The sequence below is a fragment of the Salvelinus namaycush genome, unplaced genomic scaffold (assembly GCF_016432855.1).
Source record: "Salvelinus namaycush isolate Seneca unplaced genomic scaffold, SaNama_1.0 Scaffold155, whole genome shotgun sequence".
In the NCBI taxonomy this organism is placed as follows: Eukaryota; Metazoa; Chordata; class Actinopteri; order Salmoniformes; family Salmonidae; genus Salvelinus; species Salvelinus namaycush.
In genome coordinates, this window is record NW_024058286.1 from 257504 (window position 1) to 283093 (window position 25590).

Below are 25590 nucleotides of genomic sequence, written 5' to 3' on the forward strand. Positions count from 1 at the left end.
ATGGTTAGCTCCATGGTCTGGGGAAACCTTGTCCATTCAACTGATTCTAATTCTATGGTTAGCTCCATGCTCTGGGGAAACCTTGTCCATTCTACTGAGTCTAATTCTATGGTTAGCTCCATGGTCTGGGGAAACCTTGTCGATTCTACTGAGTCTAATTCTATGGTTAGCTCCATGGTCTGGGGAAACCTTGTCCTTTCTACTGATTCAAATCACTCATTCCAACTCCAATCTCTAATCCCCCAGATCAGCAACATCGGAGGACAATCAAGTGTTTTCGCTTCTAGTAAAATCAATCAAATTAATTCTCTATTAATAACGAATGTAACTCCTACACGGCAGACAGACTTACGAGTTCAGCAACGTCTGAAGGCGTGACGGCCGAGTCCGGCCCCTCTGTGGTGGTCTGTGATGAGTCGGCGCTCGGGGGCAGCGAGGGGTCTCCTAGGGGGTCCAGCAGGGGCCCGTCGGGCATCTCCGCGTTCTCCGGTGTGGCGTAGTCGGCCGTTTCCGGGGTAACGTTAGCCCCGCTGGAGCTGTGGCTGAGCATGTCCTCATCCGCTGCGTTGTCATTGGGCGACTCGGGAGTCCCCGCCCCTCCCTCGCCGCCGGAGACGGTTCCGGAGGTCCCGAGGGCAGTCGTTCCTTGTTCCGAGGAGGCGCCACCGAGGTCCACGGACTCGCCGGGCTGCAGAGCATGCTGTGAGGGACGGGGCTGCTGGGTAATGATGTCGACCACCTGGGTTGTGGCGTCGGCGCCCGCGACAGAGGCTGAGTCAAGGTGGGAGACACATTAAACCATCACCCTCTCTCAACCTCATCTTTCAATACATCAAACAGGGGTTAGTATCTCATACTCTGATTAAGCCAATCATATGATCAAATAGTACTCCAGGGTCAGATGAAAACCGACTGAAACAAAGAGGAACAACCTGGAATTTCAGTCGCAAATATTTTTTTATATAATTTTTTGTGCACTAATGAATACAACCCTGGTTTGAGTCTTTCTAGTTTTCAGTTAGTTAGGGTTGGTTCCAGTATTCTTTTGAGAGAGATTCAATATTTTTCTTCATGTCATTTATATTGACAGAGGAGTACAAAGAAAACACTAATGAGTCACATTAACCCTCTGACCCCCCCCCACCCTCGTCACTCCACTGATGGAAGGATATAGGACGTCACCCCCCCCCCCCCCCCCCCCAAAACATAGATCCTAATCGTGGAACAAAGGAGTAGGATTGTGAGTGAATTGATGTTGGGTTTTAGATAACTTCTCGGAAGGTGCGCCAGACAGAGATGAGAGCCTGTGTGTTATTAAGACGCCATATGTTGTTTTGGAGTCTCTCTAGGAACATGTTAAGAGTGGACCAGATCCTGCAACCTGTGTAGGTTCTCCTCTACGGAACGCCGAGGCACCTGGACATCTGGATCAAATCACGTGGAGAGAGTGGCGAAGAAACAAATGACTAGAAATACTTCCACATTTTGGAAGGCCTTTTGCCTTTTTTCAGGGTCAGTCATTTAAACGCAAAGAGGTTTACTTTGCCAGACACATTTAGAGACTAAGGAGTGTAATTTTGAGGAGCTTGAGTGATATGAATGGTGATGTTCCTGTATTCTGTCTCACCTGTAAAGGCACCGGTGGTGACCTCTGCCCTCTCAGGGTCGTCCTCCAACCCCTCCTCCTCCCCCAACAGCATCTTGCCTGGGACACACAGACAGGATAAAGATGGCTACTGTAACATGACCAGTCAGCAGCGTTTGAGAAAGCTGTGTTAAAGAGGACTACTGTAACACAGTCTCAACATGACCAGTCAGCAGCGTTAGAGAAAGCTGTGTTAAAGAGGACCACTGTAACACAGCGTTAGAGAAAGCTGTGTTAAAGAGGACTACTGTAACAGTCTCAACATGACCAGTCAGCAGCGTTAGAGAAAGCTGTGTTAAAGAGGACCACTGTAACACAGCGTTAGAGAAAGCTGTGTTAAAGAGGACTACTGTAACACAGTCTCAACATGACCAGTCAGCAGTGTTAGAGAAAGCTGTGTTAAAGAGGACCACTGTAACACAGGTCTCAACATGACCAGTCAGCAGCGTTAGAGAAAGCTGTGTTAAAGAGGACCACTGTAACACAGTCTCAACATGACCAGTCAGCAGTGTTAGAGAAAGCTGTGTTAAAGAGGACCACTGTAACACAGCGTTAGAGAAAGCTGTGGTAGACCAATGGTTCTCCAACCTCTCCTCTGGGACCCCAAGTCCTTCCATGTATTTCAACTATTCTAAAGCTAAAACAACCTGATTCAACTGATCAACTGAGGCCCACCTTCTTCTTTAGTGTCATCAGACGTGCTAGTCCAGGAATGCATCAAACTAGTCCAGGAATGCATCAAAACTAGTCCAGGAATGCATCAAAACTAGTCCAGGAATGCATCAAAACTAGTCCAGGAATACACCAACTAGTCCAGGAATGCACCAACTAGTCCAGGAATGCACCAACTAGTCCAGGAATACATGAAAACATGTTGAATGGCTGTGGATGCTGGAGGAGAGGTTTGGGAAACACTGTGTCAGATAGAGGGAGCAGTACACAGGAGAGAGAGAGTTATAAAATCACCTTTCTGTTTTCTGAGGAGGAGTGGACTATTACAGGAAGACCCGCCCCCGGCTGCAGGCAGGAAACAGGAAGAACACACACAGGAACAGGAAGTGAAGGAGAGAAAAGAAGAAAAGCCCCATGGGAAATAGCCATTATACCCCAGACAGACAGAGGAAGAGACGCGACTTAGTAAGTGAGAGAGGCTCTGCATCCCAAATGGCACCCTATTCCCTAAGTAGTGCACTACTTTTAACACCCTATTCCCTAAGTGGTGCACTTATTTTAACAGGAGCCCTATAGGCACTATATAGCACTACTATAGGGCTCTGGTCACTAGTAGTTCACTATATAGGGAATAGGGCTCTGGTCACTAGTAGTTCACTATATAGGGAATAGGGCTCTGGTCACTAGTAGTTCACTATATAGGGAATAGGGCTCTGGTCACTAGTAGTTCACTATATAGGGAATAGGGCTCTGGTCACTAGTAGTTCACTATATAGGGAATAGGGCTCTGGTCACTAGTAGTTCACTATATAGGGAATAGGGCTCTGGTCACTAGTAGTTCACTATATAGGGAATAGGGCTCTGGTCTATAGTAGTTCACTATATAGGGAATAGGGCTCTGGTCACTAGTAGTTCACTATATAGGGAATAGGGCTCTGGTCTATAGTAGTTCACTATATAGGGAATAGGGCTCTGGTCACTAGTAGTTCACTATATAGGGAATAGGGCTCTGGTCACTAGTAGTTCACTATATAGGGAATAGGGCTCTGGTCACTAGTAGTTCACTATATAGGGAATAGGGCTCTGGTCACTAGTAGTTCACGATACACTGAGTAGACAAAACATTAAGAACACCTGCTTTTTCCATGACACAGACTGACCAGGTGAATCCAGTTGAAAAGCTATGATCCCTTATTTATGTCACCTGTTAAATCCACTTCAATCAGTGTAGATGAAGGGTAGGAGACGGGATAAAGAATGATTTTTAAGCCTTGAGACATGGATTGTATATGTGCCATTCAGAGGGTGAATGGGCAAGACAAAATATTCAAGTGCCTTTGAACAGGGTCTGGTAGGAGGTGCCAGGTGCGTCAAGAATTGCAACGCTGCTGGGTTTTTCACACTCAACAGTTTCCCATGTGTATCAAGAATGGTCCACCACCCAAAGGACATCCAGCCAACTTGACACAACTTGTGGGAAACATTGGAGTCAACATGGGCCAGCATCCCTGTGGAACACTTTCGACACCTTGTAGAGTCCATGCCCTGACGAATTGAGGCAGTTCTGAGGGTAGAAGGGGGCAACTCAATATTAGGAAGGTGTTCCTAATGATTTGTATACTCAGTGTAGAGTGAGCCTTTTGGGACCAATCAGCAGACAGCAAAAAAGAACAGAGACAGGAGGCGGAGCTCTGTACAGTGACTGGCAGAGCATTCACCCAATGACTGGGCGTTGTAACTTGAAACTAAAGATTTAACCGACAGAGCAATCCACCAACGACCAAGCAGTATTCGTTTGATTGACGGGTGGAACTAACCAATGAACTCCTGGATGCTGCCGGAGTGGGCGCGTCTCTCGACGTCCTGTCGGAACACGCTGGCGTGCGGAACGCTGCCGGGCGTAATGAGCATGTGCAGTAGCTCCGGGGGAGGAGTCCGGAACATCTGCTGCATCAGTTCCAGAGAGGCGGTCACCACGTTGTGGTCACCATGCTGGGTGTAGTGTAGAGTCAACTCATAGACCTACACACACAGAGACACCAGGTAGTGGTCACCATGCTGGGTGTAGTGTAGAGTCAACTCATAGACCTACACACACAGAGACACCAGGTAGTGGTCACCATGCTGGGTGTAGTGTAGAGTCAACTCATAGACCTACACACACACAGAGACACCAGGTAGTGGTCACCATGCTGGGTGTAGTGTAGAGTCAACTCATAGACATACACACACACAGAGACACCAGGTAGTGGTCACCATGCTGGGTGTAGTGTAGAGTCAACTCATAGACATACACACACAGAGACACCAGGTAGTGGTCACCATGCTGGGTGTAGTGTAGAGTCAACTCATAGACCTACACACACACAGAGACACCAGGTAGTGGTCACCGTGCTGGGTGTAGTGTAGAGTCAACTCATAGACATACACACACAGAGACACCAGGTAGTGGTCACCATGCTGGGTGTAGTGTAGAGTCAACTCATAGACCTACACACACACAGAGACACCAGGTAGTGGTCACCATGCTGGGTGTAGTGTAGAGTCAACTCATAGACCTACACACACACAGAGACACCAGGTAGTGGTCACCATGCTGGGTGTAGTGTAGAGTCAACTCATAGACATACACACACAGAGACACCAGGTAGTGGTCACCATGCTGGGTGTAGTGTAGAGTCAACTCATAGACCTACACACACACAGAGACACCAGGTAGTGGTCACCGTGCTGGGTGTAGTGTAGAGTCAACTCATAGACCTACACACACACAGAGACACCAGGTAGTGGTCACCATGCTGGGTGTAGTGTAGAGTCAACTCATAGACCTACACACACAGAGACACCAGGTAGTGGTCACCATGCTGGGTGTAGTGTAGAGTCAACTCATAGACATACACACACACAGAGACACCAGGTAGTGGTCACCATGCTGGGTGTAGTGTAGAGTCAACTCATAGACCTACACACACACAGAGACACCAGGTAGTGGTCACCATGCTGGGTGTAGTGTAGAGTCAACTCATAGACATACACACACACAGAGACACCAGGTAGTGGTCACCATGCTGGGTGTAGTGTAGAGTCAACTCATAGACCTACACACACACACAGAGACACCAGGTAGTGGTCACCATGCTGGGTGTAGTGTAGAGTCAACTCATAGACCTACACACACAGAGACACCAGGTAGTGGTCACCATGCTGGGTGTAGTGTAGAGTCAACTCATAGACCTACACACACACACACACACACACCTGATACACACACACACACACACACACACCTGATACACACACACACACACACACACACACACACACACACACACACACACACACACACACACACACGATACACACGATACACACACACGATACACACACACGATACACACACACGATACACACACACGATACACACACACACACACACACACACACACACACACACACACACACACCTGATATACACACACACACACACACACACACACACACACAGACTGACTTGCAGTAGCTGTTCGGGCGTGGGCTGTAAGTCTGCCTCCTTCCTCATCACTCCGAAGCTTCCTTTCAGACTGGTGGTCCTGTCCTGTTGCTGTAGTTGAGGCATCAGGTAGCGAAGGTTTAACAACACCCCCAGAACCAGGTGGTTAGGATGTTCCTCGTCTACAGGAACCAACAGACCTGGAGAGAGAGAGAGAGAGAGAGAGAGAGAGATGTTCACCTCATCTACAGGAACCAACAGACCTGGAGAGAGAGAGAGATGTTCACCTCATCTACAGGAACCAACAGACCTGGAGAGAGAGAGAGATGTTCCTCATCTACAGGAACCAACAGACCTGGAGAGAGAGAGAGAGAGAGATGTTCCTCATCTACAGGAACCAACAGACCTGGAGAGAGAGAGAGATGTTCCTCATCTACAGGAACCAACAGACCTGGAGAGAGAGAGATGTTCCTCATCTACAGGAACCAACAGACCTGGAGAGAGAGAGAGAGAGAGAGATGTTCACCTCATCTACAGGAACCAACAGACCTGGAGAGAAAGAGAGATGTTCACCTCATCTACAGGAACCAACAGACCTGGAGAGAAAGAGAGATGTTCCTCATCTACAGAGACTAACAGACCTGGAGAGAGAGAAAGAGAGATGTTCCTCATCTACAGGAACCAACAGACCTGGAGAGAGAGAGAGATGTTCACCTCATCTACAGGAACCAACAGACCTGGAGAGAGAGAGAGAGAGATGTTCACCTCATCTACAGGAACCAACAGACCTGGAGAGAGAGAGAGAGAGAGAGATGTTCACCTCATCTACAGGAACCAACAGACCTGGAGAGAGAGAGAGAGAGATGTTCACCTCATCTACAGGAACCAACAGACCTGGAGAGAGAGAGAGAGAGATGTTCACCTCATCTACAGGAACCAACAGACCTGGAGAGAGAGAGAGATGTTCACCTCATCTACAGAGACTAACAGACCTGGAGAGAGAGAGAGATGTTCACCTCATCTACAGGAACCAACAGACCTGGAGAGAGAGAGAGATGTTCACCTCATCTACAGGAACCAACAGACCTGGAGAGAGAGAGAGAGAGATGTTCACCTCATCTACAGGAACCAACAGACCTGGAGAGAGAGAGAGATGTTCACCTCATCTACAGGAACCAACAGACCTGGAGAGAGAGAGATGTTCACCTCATCTACAGGAACCAACAGACCTGGAGAGAGAGAGATGTTCCTCGTCTACAGGAACCAACAGACCTGGAGAGAGAGAGAGAGAGATGTTCACCTCATCTACAGGAACCAACAGACCTGGAGAGAGAGAGAGAGAGATGTTCACCTCATCTACAGGAACCAACAGACCTGGAGAGAGAGAGAGAGAGATGTTCACCTCATCTACAGGAACCAACAGACCTGGAGAGAGAGAGAGAGAGAGATGTTCACCTCATCTACAGGAACCAACAGACCTGGAGAGAGAGAGATGTTCCTCGTCTACAGGAACCAACAGACCTGGAGAGAGAGAGATGTTCCTCGTCTACAGGAACCAACAGACCTGGAGAGAGAGAGAGAGATGTTCCTCGTCTACAGGAACCAACAGACCTGGAGAGAGAGAGAGAGATGTTCACCTCATCTACAGGAACCAACAGACCTGGAGAGAGAGAGAGAGATGTTCACCTCATCTACAGGAACCAACAGACCTGGAGAGAGAGAGAGGGAGATGTTCACCTAATCTAAAGGAACCAACAGACCTGGAGAGAGAGAGAGAGAGATGTTCACCTCATCTACAGGAACCAACAGACCTGGAGAGAGAGAGATGTTCACCTCATCTACAGGAACCAACAGACCTGGAGAGAGAGAGATGTTCACCTCATCTACAGGAACCAACAGACCTGGAGAGAGAGAGAGATGTTCCTCGTCTACAGGAACCAACAGACCTGGAGAGAGAGAGAGATGTTCACCTCATCTACAGGAACCAACAGACCTGGAGAGAGAGAGAGAGAGATGTTCACCTCATCTACAGGAACCAACAGACCTGGAGAGAGAGAGAGAGAGATGTTCACCTCATCTACAGGAACCAACAGACCTGGAGAGAGAGAGATGTTCACCTCATCTACAGGAACCAACAGACCTGGAGAGAGAGAGAGAGATGTTCCTCGTCTACAGGAACCAACAGACCTGGAGAGAGAGAGAGATGTTCACCTCATCTACAGGAACCAACAGACCTGGAGAGAGAGAGAGAGAGATGTTCACCTCATCTACAGGAACCAACAGACCTGGAGAGAGAGAGATGTTCACCTCATCTACAGGAACCAACAGACCTGGAGAGAGAGAGAGAGAGATGTTCACCTCATCTACAGGAACCAACAGACCTGGAGAGAGAGAGAGAGAGAGATGTTCACCTCATCTACAGGAACCAACAGACCTGGAGAGAGAGAGATGTTCACCTCATCTACAGGAACCAACAGACCTGGAGAGAAAGAGAGAGAGATGTTCACCTCATCTACAGGAACCAACAGACCTGGAGAGAGAGAGATGTTCCTCATCTACAGGAACCAACAGACCTGGAGAGAGAGAGAGAGAGATGTTCACCTCATCTACAGGAACCAACAGACCTGGAGAGAGAGAGAGAGAGATGTTCACCTCATCTACAGGAACCAACAGACCTGGAGAGAGAGAGAGAGAGAGATGTTCACCTCATCTACAGGAACCAACAGACCTGGAGAGAGAGAGATGTTCACCTCATCTACAGGAACCAACAGACCTGGAGAGAGAGAGAGATGTTCACCTCATCTACAGGAACCAACAGACCTGGAGAGAGAGAGAGAGAGATGTTCACCTCATCTACAGGAACCAACAGACCTGGAGAGAGAGAGATGTTCCTCGTCTACAGGAACCAACAGACCTGGAGAGAGAGAGAGAGAGAGAGATGTTCACCTCATCTACAGGAACCAACAGACCTGGAGAGAGAGAGAGATGTTCACCTCATCTACAGAGACTAACAGACCTGGAGAGAGAGAGAGAGGGAGAGAGGGAGATAGAGAGACCTCTTTTGAATTCCAAATCAAGCCCCTGCACCATAAACACTACAACACATCTGAAGGGATTGGATGGACAGAAACATGATGGTTAATCTCTTCCTGTTGCCTTCTGATTGGCTGGGTGGACAGGTCTTCATTTCCCCTCCAGCTGCAGGGTTCCTCAACAGACTATTAGACCCCCAAGTTATCTGAGCAAGTCTTTATATATTATTTTTGGACATAAAAGACTATAAAAACCACCAGGAAATCTGTTCCCAAGTATCCCGACGCACAAATAGAGAGACATATGAGGTCATAGCACAAACGCTACATCTGTTTGGGATCCCTGCAGGGTACAAATTATTTATAACTATGTTTTACCCCCCGCTTCCCCACACTACTATCCGCTCAAGGAAAAACGTCCCATGGCTAAATGTAATGGATGATCCCTGTGCTAAGGGGTGGTGGTGTTTGGTTCTGACCCAGCAGGACGTTGAGCAGCCAGGTGTAATGGATGATCCCTGTGCTAAGGGGTGGTGGTGTTTGGTTCTGACCCAGCAGGACGTTGAGCAGCCAGGTGTAATGGATGATCCCTGTGCTAAGGGGTGGTGGTGTTTGGTTCTGACCCAGCAGGACGTTGAGCAGCCAGGTGTAATGGATGATCCCTGTGCTAAGGGGTGGTTGTGTTTGGTTCTGACCCAGCAGGACGTTGAGCAGCCAGGTGTAATGGATGATCCCTGTGCTAAGGGGTGGTGGTGTTTGGTTCTGACCCAGCAGGACGTTGAGCAGCCAGGTGTAATGGATGATCCCTGTGCTAAGGGGTGGATGTGTTTGGTTCTGACCCAGCAGGACGTTGAGCAGCCAGGTGTAATGGATGATCCCTGTGCTAAGGGGTGGTGGTGTTTGGTACTGACCCAGCAGGACGTTGAGCAGCCAGGTGTAATGGATGATCCCTGTGCTAAGGGGTGGTGGTGTTTGGTTCTGACCCAGCAGGACGTTGAGCAGCCAGGTGTAATGGATGATCCCTGTGCTAAGGGGTGGTGGTGTTTGGTACTGACCCAGCAGGACGTTGAGCAGCCAGGTGTAATGGATGATCCCTGTGCTAAGGGGTGGTTGTGTTTGGTACTGACCCAGCAGGACGTTGAGCAGCCAGGTGTAGAAGTAGGAGGACCGTCTAGAGTGTTGACACATATTAGCCGCTGAGGAGGCGGCCGTCCGGCGGATCGTAGGAGAAGCGGACTTCAGGTTGGCCACAAACGACTTCAACAACACCTGAACATATCAGATCAGACACCATCAGACACCATCAGACACCACCATACATCATCAGATACCATCAGACACCATCAGACACCATCAGACACCATCAGACACCACCATACATCATCAGATACCATCAGACACCATCAGACACCGTCAGACACCGTCAGACACCGTCAGACACCGTCAGACACCATCAGACACCATCAGGCACCATCAGACACCATCATTCACCATCAGACACCATCAGACACCATCAGACACCATCAGACAATTATAAACTGGGTGGTTCGAGCCCTGAATGCTGATTGGCTGACAGCCGTGGTATATTAGACCGTATACCACGGGTATGACAAAACATGTATTTTTACTGCTCTAATTACGTTGCTAACCAGTTTATTATAGCAATAAGGCACCTCAGGGGGTTTGTGGTATATGGCCAATATACCCCGGCTAAGGGCTGTATCCAGGCACTCCGCAAGAACAGCCCTTAGCCGTGGTATATTGGCCATATACCACACCCCCTCTGGCCTTATAGCTTCATTCTACAACAGATACAGAAAGAAGACAGGGGACATCAATACTTCCATTATTCTCTGTAACTCAAGGCTTTTAATAGAACATTTTAATGGAGGTTGTTCTGGGGGTCTTTGAGTTCTACACACAGGAGTGTGTGTGTGTGTGTGTGTGTGTGTGTGTGTGTGTGTGTGTGTGTGTGTGTGTGTGTGTGTGTGTGTGTGTGTGTGTGTGTACCTTGACCTCTCCGTCGTTAGCGAAGTGTCCCAGAGCAGACATGATCTTAGGAACGGCAGCAGCCAGGGTCTCCTGAACAGTCTCCTCCTGTCTCTTAGTGATCCTGGTGAGACAGGGGAGGAGGTTCACCAGGTAGGGTCTGGAGGGAGGAGGGAGAGAAGAGGTCAGAGACCAATCCAGTCAGCAGAAGACTGGGTACATAACAGATCCTGAGCCAGTTCACCTCATAGTATTACCCCACAGGACCAACACCTCATAGTATTACCCCACAGGACCCAACACCTCATAGTATTACCCCACAGGACCCAACACCTCATAGTATTACCCCACAGGACCCAACACCTCATAGTATTACCCCACAGGACCCAACACCTCATAGTATTAGCCCACAGGACCCAACACCTCATAGTATTACCCCACAGGACCCAACACCTCATAGTATTACCCCACAGGACCCAACACCTCATAGTATTACCCCACAGGACCCAACACCTCATAGTATTACCCCACAGGACCCAACACCTCATAGTATTACCCCACAGGACCCAACACCTCATAGTATTACCCCACAGGACCCAACACCTCATAGTATTACCCCACAGGACCCAACACCTCATAGTATTACCCCACAGGACCCAACACCTCATAGTATTACCCCACCTCATAGTATTACCCCACCTCATAGTATTACCCCACAGGACCCAACACCTCATAGTATTACCCCACAGGACCCAACACCTCATAGTATTACCCCACAGGACCCAACACCTCATAGTATTAGCCCACAGGACCCAACACCTCATAGTATTACCCCACAGGACCCAACACCTCATAGTATTACCCCACAGGACCCAACACCTCATAGTATTACCCCACAGGACCCAACACCTCATAGTATTAGCCCACAGGACCCAACACCTCATAGTATTACCCCACAGGACCCAACACCTCATAGTATTACCCCACAGGACCCAACACCTCATAGTATTAGCCCACAGGACCCAACACCTCATAGTATTACCCCACAGGACCCAACACCTCATAGTATTACCCCACAGGACCAACACCTCATAGTATTACCCCACCTCATAGTATTACCCCACAGGACCCAACACCTCATAGTATTACCCCACAGGACCCAACACCTCATAGTATTACCCCACAGGACCCAACACCTCATAATAGTTGGCCTGGAGCAGGCAAAGTGATAGCACGTCAGGGGACAACTTCAGACAAAAATGCAGTTTAGACCATAGTGTATAAATCCATACATCACATTCTATAAATACATTTAAAGTATGAAGTGCAGCATACTGCGCCTACTCAGGTGTGTGTGTGTGTGTGTGTGTGTGTGTGTGTGTCCTACCTGCATTTCTGTGGTCTGACGAGGTGTGCTAGCTCAGCGAATCTCCAGAGAGCAGCCCTCAGGCTCCGAGAGGCACCGTTCTAACAGAGAGATATACACACACCATCAACATCATCATCATCTTCATCATCAACATAAACATTACCATCCTGATATTTCCCCTCATCATCATAACCAAAACCACCACAGTCAATCACAATTAACATTTGTCATAATACTCTTACTCTTCATCATCATCATCATCAGTTACCACATCAATCCATTGAGGATCAGTGAGCAGGACTCCATAACAACAACAGCTTGATCTACAAACCGATCGGCACCTTTTTAATCTCTTTGTAGAGCTCCAGCTGCAGTCGAGGCAGGTTGGAGTCCATCAACGCCTGACAGAGGGAGACAGAGAGACAAACACTGATTACAGTTCACAACAACTACAACCTGCTACGTTTACAACACAATACAACAATATAACAATATAACACAGCCTTTGGGTTTCAGTGGGAACCTCTGGAAGAGTCTTCAGAAAGAGCTGAGAAATACCATGAGATACAGGAAGAGAGAGATATAGGGAGAGGAGGAGAGAGAGAGAACTAGATAGAGAGAACGAGAGAGAACTAGATAGAGAGAACGAGAGAGAACGAGAGAGAACTAGATAGAGAACTAGATAGAGAAGTAGATAGAGAACTAGATAGAGAAGTAGATAGAGAACTAGATAGAGAACTAGATAGAGAGAACGAGAGAGAACTAGATAGAGAACTAGATAGAGAACTAGATAGAGAACTAGATAGAGAACTAGATAGAGAGAACGAGAGAACTAGATAGAGAGAACGAGAGAGAACTAGATAGAGAGAACTAGACAGAGAACGAGAGAGAACTAGACAGAGAACTAGACAGAGAACTAGACAGAGAACTAGACAGAGAACTAGATAGAGAGAACGAGAGAGAACAAGATAGAGAGAACGAGAGAGAACAAGATAGAGAACGAGAGAGAACTAGATAGAGAACGAGAGAGAACTAGATAGAGAGAACGAGAGAGAACTAGATAGAGAGAACGAGAGAGAACTAGATAGAGAGAACGAGAGAGAACTAGATAGAGAGAACGAGAGAGAACTAAATAGAGAACGAGAGAGAACTAAATAGAGAGAACGAGACAGAGAACTAAATAGAGAGAACTAGATAGAGAACTAGACAGAGAACTAGACAGAGAACTAGACAGAGAACTAGACAGAGAACTAGACAGAGAACTAGACAGAGAACTAGACAGAGAACTAGACAGAGAACTAGATAGAGAATTACAACCCATATTTATGCTTATTTATTTTAACTTGTGTGCTTTAACCATTTGTACATTGTTACAACACTGTATATATATAATATAACATTTGTAATGTCTTTATTGTTTTGAAACTTCTGTATGTGTAATGTTTACTGTTAATTTGTATTGTTTATTTCACTTTTGTATAATATCTACCTCACTTGCTTTGGCAATGTTAACACATGTTTCCCATGCCAATAAAGCCCCTTGAATTGAATTGAATTGAACTAGATAGAGAGAACGAGAGAGTACTAGACAGAGAACTAAATAGAGAGAACTAGATAGAGAGAACGAGATAGAGAGAACTAGATAGAGAGAACGAGAGAGAACAAGATAGAGAGAACGAGAGAGAACAAGATAGAGAGAACGAGAGAGAACTAGATAGAGAGAACGAGAGAGAACTAGATAGAGAGAACGAGAGAGAACTAGATAGAGAACGAGAGAGAACTAAATAGAGAGAACGAGACAGAGAACTAAATAGAGAGAACTAGATAGAGAGAACGAGAGAGAACTAGACAGAGAACTAGACAGAGAACTAGACAGAGAACTAGACAGAGAACTAGACAGAGAACTAGACAGAGAACTAGACAGAGAACTAGACAGAACTAGATAGAGAATTACAACCCATATTTATGCTTATTTATTTTAACTTGTGTGCTTTAACCATTTGTACATTATTACAACACTGTATATATATAATATAACATTTGTAATGTCTTTATTGTTTTGAAACTTCTGTATGTGTAATGTTTACTGTTAATTTGTATTGTTTATTTCACTTTTGTATAATATCTACCTCACTTGCTTTGGCAATGTTAACACATGTTTTTCCCATGCCAATAAAGCCCCTTGAATTGAATTGAACTAGATAGAGAGAACGAGAGAGTACTAGACAGAGAACTAAATAGAGAGAACTAGATAGAGAGAACGAGATAGAGAGAACTAGATAGAGAGAACGAGAGAGAACTAGACAGAGAACTAGACAGAGAGAACGAGAGAGAACTAGACAGAGAACTAAATAGAGAGAACTAGATAGAGAGAACGAGAGAGAACTAGACAGAGAACTAAAGAGAGAGAACTAGATAGAGAGAACGAGAGAGAACTAGACAGAGAACTAAAGAGAGAGAACGAGAGAGAACTAGATAGAGAACTAGATAGAGAGAACGAGAGAGAACTAGATAGAGAACTAAATAGAGAGAACTAGATAGAGAGAACGAGAGAGAACTAGATAGAGAGAACGAGAGAGAACTAGACAGAGAACTAAATAGAGAGAACTAGATAGAGAGAACGAGAGAGAACTAGACAGAGAACTAAATAGAGAGAACTAAATAGAGAGAACTAGATAGAGAACTAGACAGAGAACTAGACAGAGAACTAGACAGAGAACTAGACAGAGAACTAGACAGAGAACTAGACAGAGAACTAGATAGAGAACTAGATAGAGAGAACGAGAGAGAACTAGACAGAGAGAACTAGATAGAGAGAACGAGAGAGAACTAGACAGAGAACTAGATAGAGAGAACGAGAGAACTAGACAGAGAACTAAATAGAGAGAACTAGATAGAGAGAACGAGAGAGAACTAGACAGAGAACTAAAGAGAGAGAACGAGAGAGAACTAGATAGAGAACTAGATAGAGAGAACGAGAGAGAACTAGATAGAGAACTAAATAGAGAGAACTAGATAGAGAGAACGAGAGCCATAACATATAGGTCTGAGGAGAGCAGAAGATGGGGTCCTCACTCACCTTGATGATTTTGTTCAGGCACTCGTCTGCCACCATCCTGACGTCTGACTCTCTGTCGTCGCTGCACAGCAAGAACATCTCCATGGCGATGCCCAGAAGCTTCTGGAACTCCGGAGACGTTCTAATCCCACAGCCATAGAGACAAGAGAGGAACTGTCATCACACACCCACTACCTCATTCTGACCCCCCCCCCCTCACACACCTCATTCTGACCCCCCCTCACACACCTCATTCTGACCCCCCCCTCACACACCTCATTCTGACCCCCCCTCACACACCTCGTTCTGATACCCCCCCCCCCCCTCACACACCTCATTCTGACCCCTCCCCTCACACACCTCATTCTGACCCCCCCCTCACACACCTCATTCTGACCCCCCCCCTCACACACCTCATTCTGACCCCCCCCCTCACACACCTCATTCTGACCCCCCCCTCACACACCTCATTCTGACCCCCCCCTCACACACCTCGTTCTGATACCCCCCCTCACACACCTCGTTCTGATACCCCCCCCTCACACACCTCGTTTTCCTACCCCACCCCCTCACACACCTCGTTCTGACCCCCCCCCCCACACACCTAATTTTGATACCCCTCCTCACACACCCTTTCTGACCCCCCCCTCGCACATCTCATTCTGACCCCGCCCCCTCACACACCTCGTTCTGACCCCCCCCCTCACACACCTCATTCTGACCCCCCCTCACACACCTCGTTCTGACCCCCCCTCACACACCTCGTTCTGACCCCCCCTCACACACCTCGTTCTGATACCCCCCCCCCTCACACACCTCAATCTGACCCCTCCCCTCACACACCTCATTCTGACCCCTCCCCTCACACACCTCATTCTGACCCCCCCCTCACACACCTCATTCTGACCCCCCCCCTCACACACCTCATTCTGACCCCCCCCCCTCACACACCTCATTCTGACCCCCCCCTCACACACCTCATTCTGACCCCCCCCTCACACACCTCGTTCTGATACCCCCCCTCACACACCTCGTTCTGATACCCCCCCCTCACACACCTCGTTTTCCTACCCCACCCCCTCACACACCTCGTTCTGACCCCCCCCCACACACCTAATTTTGATACCCCTCCTCACACACCCTTTCTGACCCCCCCCTCACACATCTCATTCTGACACCCCCCCCCCCCTCACACACCTCGTTCTGACCCCCCCCCCCTCACACACCTCATTCTGACCCCCCTCACACACCTCGTTCTGATACCCCCCCCTCACACACCTCGTTTTCCTACCCCACCCCCTCACACACCTCGTTCTGACCCCCCCCACACACCTAATTTTGATACCCCTCCTCACACACCCTTTCTGACCCCCCCTCACACATCTCATTCTGACCCCCCCCCCTCACACACCTCGTTCTGACCCCCCCCTCACACACCTCGTTCTGACCCCCCCCTCACACACCTCGTTCTGACCCCCCCCTCACACACCTCGTTCTGACCCCCCCTCACACACCTCGTTCTGACCCCCCCTCACACACCTCGTTCTGACCCCCCCTCACACACCTCGTTCTGACCCCCCCCCCCCCCCACACACCTCGTTCTGACCCCCCCCCCCCCTCACACACCTCGTTCTGACCCCCCCCTCATACATCTCATTCTGACCCCCCCCCCCCCCCCCCTCACACACCTCATTCTGACCCCCCTCACACACCTCGTTCTGATACCCCCCCTCACACACCTCGTTTTCCTACCCCACCCCCTCACACACCTCATTCTGACCCCCCTCACACACCTCGTTCTGATACCCCCCCTCACACACCTCGTTTTCCTACCCCACCCCCTCACACACCTCGTTCTGACCCCCCCCACACACCTAATTTTGATACCCCTCCTCACACACCCTTTCTGACCCCCCCTCACACATCTCATTCTGACCCCCCCCCTCACACACCTCGTTCTGACCCCCCCCTCACACACCTCGTTCTGACCCCCCCCTCACACACCTCGTTCTGACCCCCCCCTCACACACCTCGTTCTGACCCCCCCTCACACACCTCGTTCTGACCCCCCCCCTCACACACCTCGTTCTGACCCCCCCCTCACACACCTCGTTCTGACCCCCCCCTCACACACCTCGTTCTGACCCCCCCCTCACACACCTCGTTCTGACCCCCCCCTCACACACCTCGTTCTGACCCCCCCTCACACACCTCGTTCTGACCCCCCCTCACACACCTCGTTCTGACCCCCCCTCACACACCTCGTTCTGACCCCCCCTCACACACCTCGTTCTGACCCCCCCCTCACACACCTCGTTTTCCTACCCCACCCCCACACACACCTCGTTCTGACCCCCCTCCCCTCCCCCCCCCACACACACACACAGACACACACACACACACCTCGTTCTGACCCCCCTACACACACCTCGTTTCCTAACCCCCCACACACACAACTCGTTCTAACCCCCCCTCACACACCTCGTTTCCTACCCCACCCACCTCGTTTCCTACCCCCCCACACACACACCTCGTTTCCTACCCACCCTCGTTCTGACCCCCCCTCACACACCTCGTTTCCTAACCCCCCCTCGTTCTGAATCCCCCCCCACACACTCTTTGTTGCGTAATGTCTCTAGGTCATGACCTCTGGACTAATCTGACGTAGCAGACGTAGCAGGCGTGAGAGGAACGTCTAAGCCCATAGTTCTCACATCCGGTTTTCAAGCGGAACTGGAAGCTAGGTTGAAAATAGCCGTATCCCTGACAACCAGAAGAGCAGGTTGTTGACGACTCTGCTAAAAGGTGCCTCTGTGCCGAGATAGAAACCACTGACTATACTGGTCTATAAGTCTACAGCCAATATGATAGATGTGGTTTCAGAAACAGAGCCAACAGAGACCTCTGAGCGGGAACTGAACCAGTAGTCAGTCATACAGTCCTGTACAGGGATGAGCATCTCTTTAAAAAGGCCCTTCTATATGTATCTAGAGCTGAGCCATGAGAGAAACTGGCCATCTATCACCATTCTATATGTATCTAGAGCTAAGCCATGAGAGAAACTAGTCATCTATCACCATTCTATATGTATCTAGAGCTGAGCCATGAGAGAAACTGGTCATCTATCACCATTCTATATGTATCTAGAGCTGAGCCATGAGAGAAACTGACCATCTATCACCATTCTATATGTATCTAGAGCTGAGCCATGAGAGAAACTGGCCATCTATCACCATTCTATATGTATCTAGAGCTGAGCCATGAGAGAAACTGGTCATCTATCACCATTCTATATGTATCTAGAGCTGAGCCATGAGAGAAACTGGCCATCTATCACCATTCTATATGTATCTAGAGCTGAGCCATGAGAGAAACTGGCCATCAATCACCATTCTATATGTATCTAGAGCTGAGCCATGAGAGAAACTGGTCATATATCACCATTCTATATGTATCTAGAGCTGGGCCATGAGAGAAACTGGCCATCTATCACCATTCTATATGTATCTAGAGCTGAGCCATGAGAGAAACTGGTCATCTATCACCATTCTATATGTATCTAGAGCTGAGCCATGAGAGAAACTGGCCATCTATCACCATTCTATATGTATCTAGAGCTGAGCCATGAGAGAAACTGGCCATCTATCACCATTCTATATGTATCTAGAGCTGAGCCATGAGAGAAACTGACCATCTATCACCATTCTATATGTATCTAGAGCTGAGCCATGAGAGAAACTGGTCATATATCACCATTCTATATGTATCTAGAGCTGAGCCATGAGAGAAACTGACCATCTATCACCACTCTATATGTATCTAGAGCTGAGCCATGAGAGAAACATCTATCACCATTCTATATGTATCTAGAGCTGAGCCATGAGAGAAACTGGTCATCTATCACCATTCTATATGTATCTAGAGCTGAGCCATGAGAGAAACTGGCCATCTATCACCATTCTATATGTATCTAGAGCTGAGCCATGAGAGAAACATCTATCACCATTCTATATGTATCTAGAGCTGAGCCATGAGAGAAACTGGCCATCAATCACCATTCTATATGTATCTAGAGCTGAGCCATGAGAGAAACTGACCATCTATCACCATTCTATATGTATCTAGAGCTGAGCCATGAGAGAAACTGCCCATCTATCACCATTCTATATGTATCTAGAGCTGAGCCATGAGAGAAACTGGTCATCTATCACCATTCTATATGTATCTAGAGCTGAGCCATGAGAGAAACATCTATCACCATTCTATATGTATCTAGAGCTGAGCCATGAGAGAAACATCTATCACCATTCTATATGTATCTAGAGCTGAGCCATGAGAGAAACTGGCCATCAATCACCATTCTATATGTATCTAGAGCTGAGCCATGAGAGAAACTGGCCATCTATCACCATTCTATATGTATCTAGAGCTGAGCCATGAGAGAAACATCTATCACCATTCTATATGTATCTAGAGCTGAGCCATGAGAGAAACATCTATCACCATTCTATATGTATCTAAAGCTGAGCCATGAGAGAAACATCTATCACCATTCTATATGTATCTAGAGCTGAGCCATGAGAGAAACTGGTCATCTATCACCATTCTATATGTATCTAGAGCTGAGCCATGAGAGAAACTGGTCATCAATCACCATTCTATATGTATCTAGAGCTGAGCCATGAGAGAAACTGGCCATCTATCACCATTCTATATGTATCTAGAGCTGAGCCATGAGAGAAACTGGCCATCTATCACCATTCTATATGTATCTAGAGCTGAGCCATGAGAGAAACTGGCCATCAATCACCATTCTATATGTATCTAGAGCTGAGCCATGAGAGAAACATCTATCACCATTCTATATGTATCTAGAGCTGAGCCATTAGAGAAACTGGCCATCTATCACCCCACTATCAGTTAGGGGCGGGACAATGTTTGCCAATGAATATCTAGCACAACTGTTCACCCCCGTCTCAAAACGGAATGGTTTAGACCATGTGGAAGTGTTGATGACTCAATGAGCTTCTGTTGTTCTCCTGCATCGACCAGGCAGTGAGGAGGCAACATCCTCTAACCAGGAATACCACATCTGATTACCAATAACAGTGGAGCTAATCTGGAACATCCAACTGGGTGTGTGTGTGTGTGTGTGTGTGTGTGTGTGTGTGTGTGTGTGTGTGTGTGTGTCTGTGTGTGTGTCTGTGTGTGTGTCTGTGTGTGTGTCTGTGTGTGTGTCTGTGTGTCTGTCTGTGTGTGTGTGTCTGTGTGTGTGTGTCTGTGTGTCTGTCTGTGTGTCTGTCTGTCTGTCTGTCTGTCTGTCTGTCTGTCTGTCTGTCTGTCTGTCTGTCTGTCTGTCTGTGTGTCTGTGTGTGTGTGTGTGTACATGTAATATATTCAAATGACTTATAAACAGTAATCTAGGGTCAGTTTTATGAATGATGTGCCTATGGTTTCATAATGGGACTGGCAGTGGGTAGAGCTGATCCCAGATCAGTGGCAGGCAGGCTTACCTCAGAGACTGAGCAACGATGTTCTCACATATGGTCAGGCAGTGGGCCACTCTGTCCTTTTTGGTGGTGGCCAGCTCTTTCTTCCTACAGAGAGAGAAGGAGAGAGAGAGAAGGAGACAGAGAGCAATAGTGAGTGAGTGAGTGAGTGAGTGAGTGAGTGAGTGAGTGAGTGAGTGAGTGAGTGAGTGAGTGAGTGAGTGAGTGAGTGAGTGAGTGAGTGAGTGAGTGAGTGAGAGAAAGAGACAGAGAGGCAGAGAGAGGCAGAGAACCAGAGAGAGGCAGAGAGAGGCAGAGAGAGGCAGAGAGAGGCAGAGAGAGACAGAGAGAGGCAGAGAGAGGCAGAGAGAGGCAGAGAGAGACAGAGAGAGACAGAGAGAGACAGAGAGAGACAGAGAGAGACAGAGAGAGGCAGAGAGAGGCAGAGAGAGGCAGAGAGACAGAGAGAAACCAGGTAACAAAGGGTTAATTAACAGCACATGCAAGAAAAGAAGACAGACCGGTAGCATTACCTTGCCTAACGGAGTGGAACAACAATGGGGAGTGTGTGTGTGATGCCAGTCTATTGCTAAAGGTAAGACTGATGACAAGGTAACTGTACATGCCTGTACAACCTACAGTTAGACTGTTAAATGGTTCATTAAATTGTTAACTAACAGCTACCCCCGGACTATCTGCATTGACTCGTCACACACACTGCTGCTACTGATTATTATCTATCCTGTTGCCTAGTCACTTTATCTCTACCTATATGTGTACAGGTGCTTTCTGAAAGTATTCACACCCCTTGACTTTCTCCACGTTTTGTTGTTACAGCCTGAATTCATTTCTGTGTCACTGGCCTACACACAATAATCCATCATGTCAAAGTGGAATTATGTTTTTCGACATTTTTACAAATTAATTAAAATGAAAAGCTGAAATGTCTTGAGTCAATAAGCATTCCCACCCCTTTGTTATGACAAGGAGCCTAAATAAGTTCAGGAGTAACAATGTGCTTAACGAGTCACATAATAAGTCACATGGACTCACTCTGGGTGCAATAATAGTGTTTAACATGATTTTTGAATGACTACCTCATCTCTGTAACCCCACACATACAATGATCTGTAAGGTCCCTCAGTCGAGCAGTGAATTTCAAACACAGATTCAACCACAAAGACCAGGGAGGTTTTCCAGTGCTCAGAGGGATATTCAAAAAGAAGGGCACCTATTGGTAGATGGGTAAAAATATCCCTTTGAACATTGCGAAGTTATTCATTACACTTTGGATGGTGTATCAATACACCCAGTCACAACAAAGATACCTAACTCAGTTGCCGGAGAGGAAGGAAACCGCTCAGGGATTTCACCATGAGGCCAATGGGGACTGTAAAATAGTTACAGAGCTTAATGGCTGTGATAGGAGAAAACTGAGGATGGATCAACAACATTGTAGTTACTCCACAATACTAACCTAAATGACAGAGGGAAAAGAACGAAGCTTGTACAGAATAAAAATATTCCAAAACATTCATCCTGTTTGCAATAAGGCACTAAAGTAAAACTGGAAAAAATGTGGCAAAGTAATGACATTTATGTCCTGAAAGCAACGCATTATGTTTGGGGCAAAAACACATCACTGAGTACCACTCTTCATATTTTCAAGCATGGTGGTGGCTGCATCATGTTATGGCTATGCATGTCATTGGCAACGACTAGTTTTTTTTTTAGGATAAAAATAAATGGAATAGAGCTAAGCACAGGCAAAAATCCTAGAGGAAAACCTGGTTCAGTTTGCCTTCAGCAGGACCTAAACCACAAGGCCACATATACACTGGAGTTGCTTACCAAGAAGACATTGAATGTTCCTGAGTGGCCTAGTTACAGTTGACCTAAAATCAGCTTGAAAATCTATGGCAAGACTTGAAAATGGCTGTCTAGCAATGATCAACAACCAACTTGACAAAGCGTGAATACATTTTTTAACAATAATGTGCACATATTGTACAATCCAGGTGTGCAAATCTCTTAGAGACTTACCCAGAAAGACTCACAGCTGTAATGGCTGCCAAAGTTGATTCTAACATCTCAGGGAGTTTTTCATTTATTTTTCACCGAAAATGTTCGAATTTTCTTCCACTTTGACATTAGAATATTTTGTGTAGATTGTTGACAAAAAAATATATAATTGAATACATTTTCAACCCACTTGGTAACACAACAAATGTGGAAAAAGTCAAGGGGTGTGAATACTTTCCCAAGGCACTGTATTCCTTGTGTTATTATTTAAATGTTTTCCTCTCTGCATTGTTGGGAAGGGCCTGTCAGTAAGCATTTCACTGTTAGTCTACACCTGTTGTTTACCAAGCATGTGACAAATAGAAATGTAATTATATTGATTTGATAAAAGAAATGTATTGAAATCAATTCTACATGTAAAGGCTAATTCTATGTGTATTAGACAACCAGCAACGAATGATTGTGGGGAAAACAAAACTGTCAACTGCACTGTATGAGAAGAGAAAATAAACTGATTGATATTTTTCCCAATACTTTAGTTTAGTGAAAGGATATCGTAGTATTTAGTCCACCTTAGCATTTGTTTACAAGCGACAGCTGACGTTAACTATCAAATAGACGTGGGGTGCAAACTGTGTGTTGCTGTTTGTGTGTGTTATGACAGGTAGCCTGGACTGGAGGTGCGACGTTGACAGCTAGCTTGCTATAAGGTTAGCATCGCTAACTCGCAATAACATGCGAACAGCTTCGCTAGCTAACTAGCCAGCCAACTGCCGTTTATTTGCGCTTAACTCGTCGCTAGCAATGTCTCAACACAATGACCATATACAAACATGACTTACTGTTTTTGAGCCATCTCCTCGGCCGTTGGCGGTCCCTGTTGTTGTTGGAATGACTTGAGAGATTCAAAGGCCTTCATCAATTTATCCATGGTGGCCATTTTACCAGCAGTGGTTAGCTTAGCTGGCTAATATTTACAAAATTGTCGTTAGTATCAGTTAGCTAGCTATCGGAATCAACCGGGGGGCAATAAAAAAAAAAAACGCACGGGGAAGCGAGCTGTCCGTAGTACGACGAGCGTGTGAACACTACTCGCGACTACTACTGCCGCCTCTCCACCTTCACTTTTCGACGCAAAAAAAATGCTTTATTTCTTTACAATAGTCTCAGTAAATGAATAGGACGTTGGTTGATGTAGCTACCATCCATACTCAAAGCCATCTTCGATGCACCCCGACAGAATCACAAGGAAGTGGGAGCTCTGTGACAGTTGGGTAGGGTTGGGTCAACGCTACATCGGTAGCCAATCAGAGGAAGAGCGGGCACCAATAAGGACGAGGCTAGGGCCGTTGTCAGCCGTGATTGGGTGGATGGGGAACGGCTTTTTGTTGTTGAGCGTCACGAGTGCTGAAATCCTGCACGACGAGGCGGTAATCGGTGATATCAGAACGGTATATCATCTGCACCGTTTACGTTCTATTCCCTTAACGGTAATCCCGACTGTTTAGTCGGGGGAAAAACGGCAGTTTCCTTCCAAGTGAGCGTTCTTGGCAGAATCATCATGTGATTCGGGCGTGTGTCTGCTCTGGGGAGATGTGGATGAGGTAGTGCGTATTGAACATATTAGGAAAACACTAGCCTGCAGTCACATGCCGTGTATTTCAGCACGCAAACTTATTAGTGTGATATCAACATTTCAATAGAACAGGTAGAATAGAAAAACGTACCGATCAAAATTAAATAATGTTTCTTCCAGATGACTATATCACACCAGAAATGTAGTACCTGTAGGAAACGACAACACTCAATCACTATCTGACATGTAGGCTACACCTATATATGTGCTTTCATTCTGTCCCAAATGGCAGTCTTTTCCCTGTGTAGTGCACCACTTTTGACTAGGATCCGTAGCGCTCTGGTCAAAAGTAGTACACTACAGTATGGAGGGGTTAAGGCTTTATCCTTCTTTACTATTGGGTTCTATCTGGGACACCTCCTTTATCCTGCTTTACTGTTGGGTTCTATCTGGGACACCTTTATCCTGCTTTACTATTGGGTTCCTTTTGGGACACCTCCTTTATCCTGCTTTACTGTTGGGTTCTATCTGGGACACCTTTATCCTGCTTTACTATTGGGTTCCTTTTGGGACACCTCCTTTATCCTGCTTTACTGTTGGGTTCTATCTGGGACACCTCCTTTATCCTGCTTTACTGTTGGGTTCTATCTGGGACACCTTTATCCTGCTTTACTGTTGGGTTCTATCTGGGACACCTCCTTTATCCTGCTTTACTATTGGGTTCTATCTGGGACACCTTTATCCTGATGTACTGTTGGGTTCTACCTGGGACACCTTCTTTATCCTCCTTTACTGTTGGGTTCCATTTGGGACACCTCATTTACTATTGGGTTCCTTTTGGGACACCTCCTTTATCCTGCTTTACTGTTGGGTTCCATTTGGGACACCTCCTTTATCCTGCTTTACTGTTGGGTTCCAATTGGGACACCTCCTTTATCCTGCTTTACTGTTGGGTTCTATCTGGGACACCTCATTTATCCTGCTTTACTGTTGGGTTCTATCTGGGACACCTCCTTTATCCTGCTTTACTGTTGGGTTCCATTTGGGACACCTCCTTTATCCTGCTTTACTGTTGGGTTCTATCTGGGACACCTCATTTATCCTGCTTTACTGTTGGGTTCTATCTGGGACACCTCCTTTATCCTTCTTTACTATTGGGTTCTATCTGGGACACCTCCTTTATCCTGCTTTACTGTTGGGTTCTATCTGGGACACCTTTATCCTGCTTTACTATTGGGTTCCTTTTGG

At 47.0% G+C, this 25590-nt stretch overlaps 1 protein-coding gene across 1 annotated transcript; it reads right to left on the reverse strand.

Annotated features, from left to right (window-relative positions):
• Positions 1 to 282: 282 nt before the first annotated feature.
• LOC120037033 (huntingtin-like) lies at positions 283 to 23986 on the reverse strand. Its single transcript, XM_038983256.1, has 11 exons — positions 23609 to 23986; positions 20769 to 20852; positions 15277 to 15397; positions 12539 to 12598; positions 12216 to 12295; positions 10850 to 10988; positions 9967 to 10108; positions 5829 to 6007; positions 4135 to 4339; positions 1628 to 1705; positions 283 to 771 (listed from the first exon to the last, which is right to left on the reverse strand). The coding sequence occupies exons 1-11, from the start codon at positions 23704 to 23706 to the stop codon at positions 332 to 334; spliced, it is 1626 nt and encodes a 541-aa protein (XP_038839184.1). The 5' UTR covers positions 23707 to 23986; the 3' UTR covers positions 283 to 331.
• Between the last annotated feature and the right edge of the window lie 1604 nt (positions 23987 to 25590).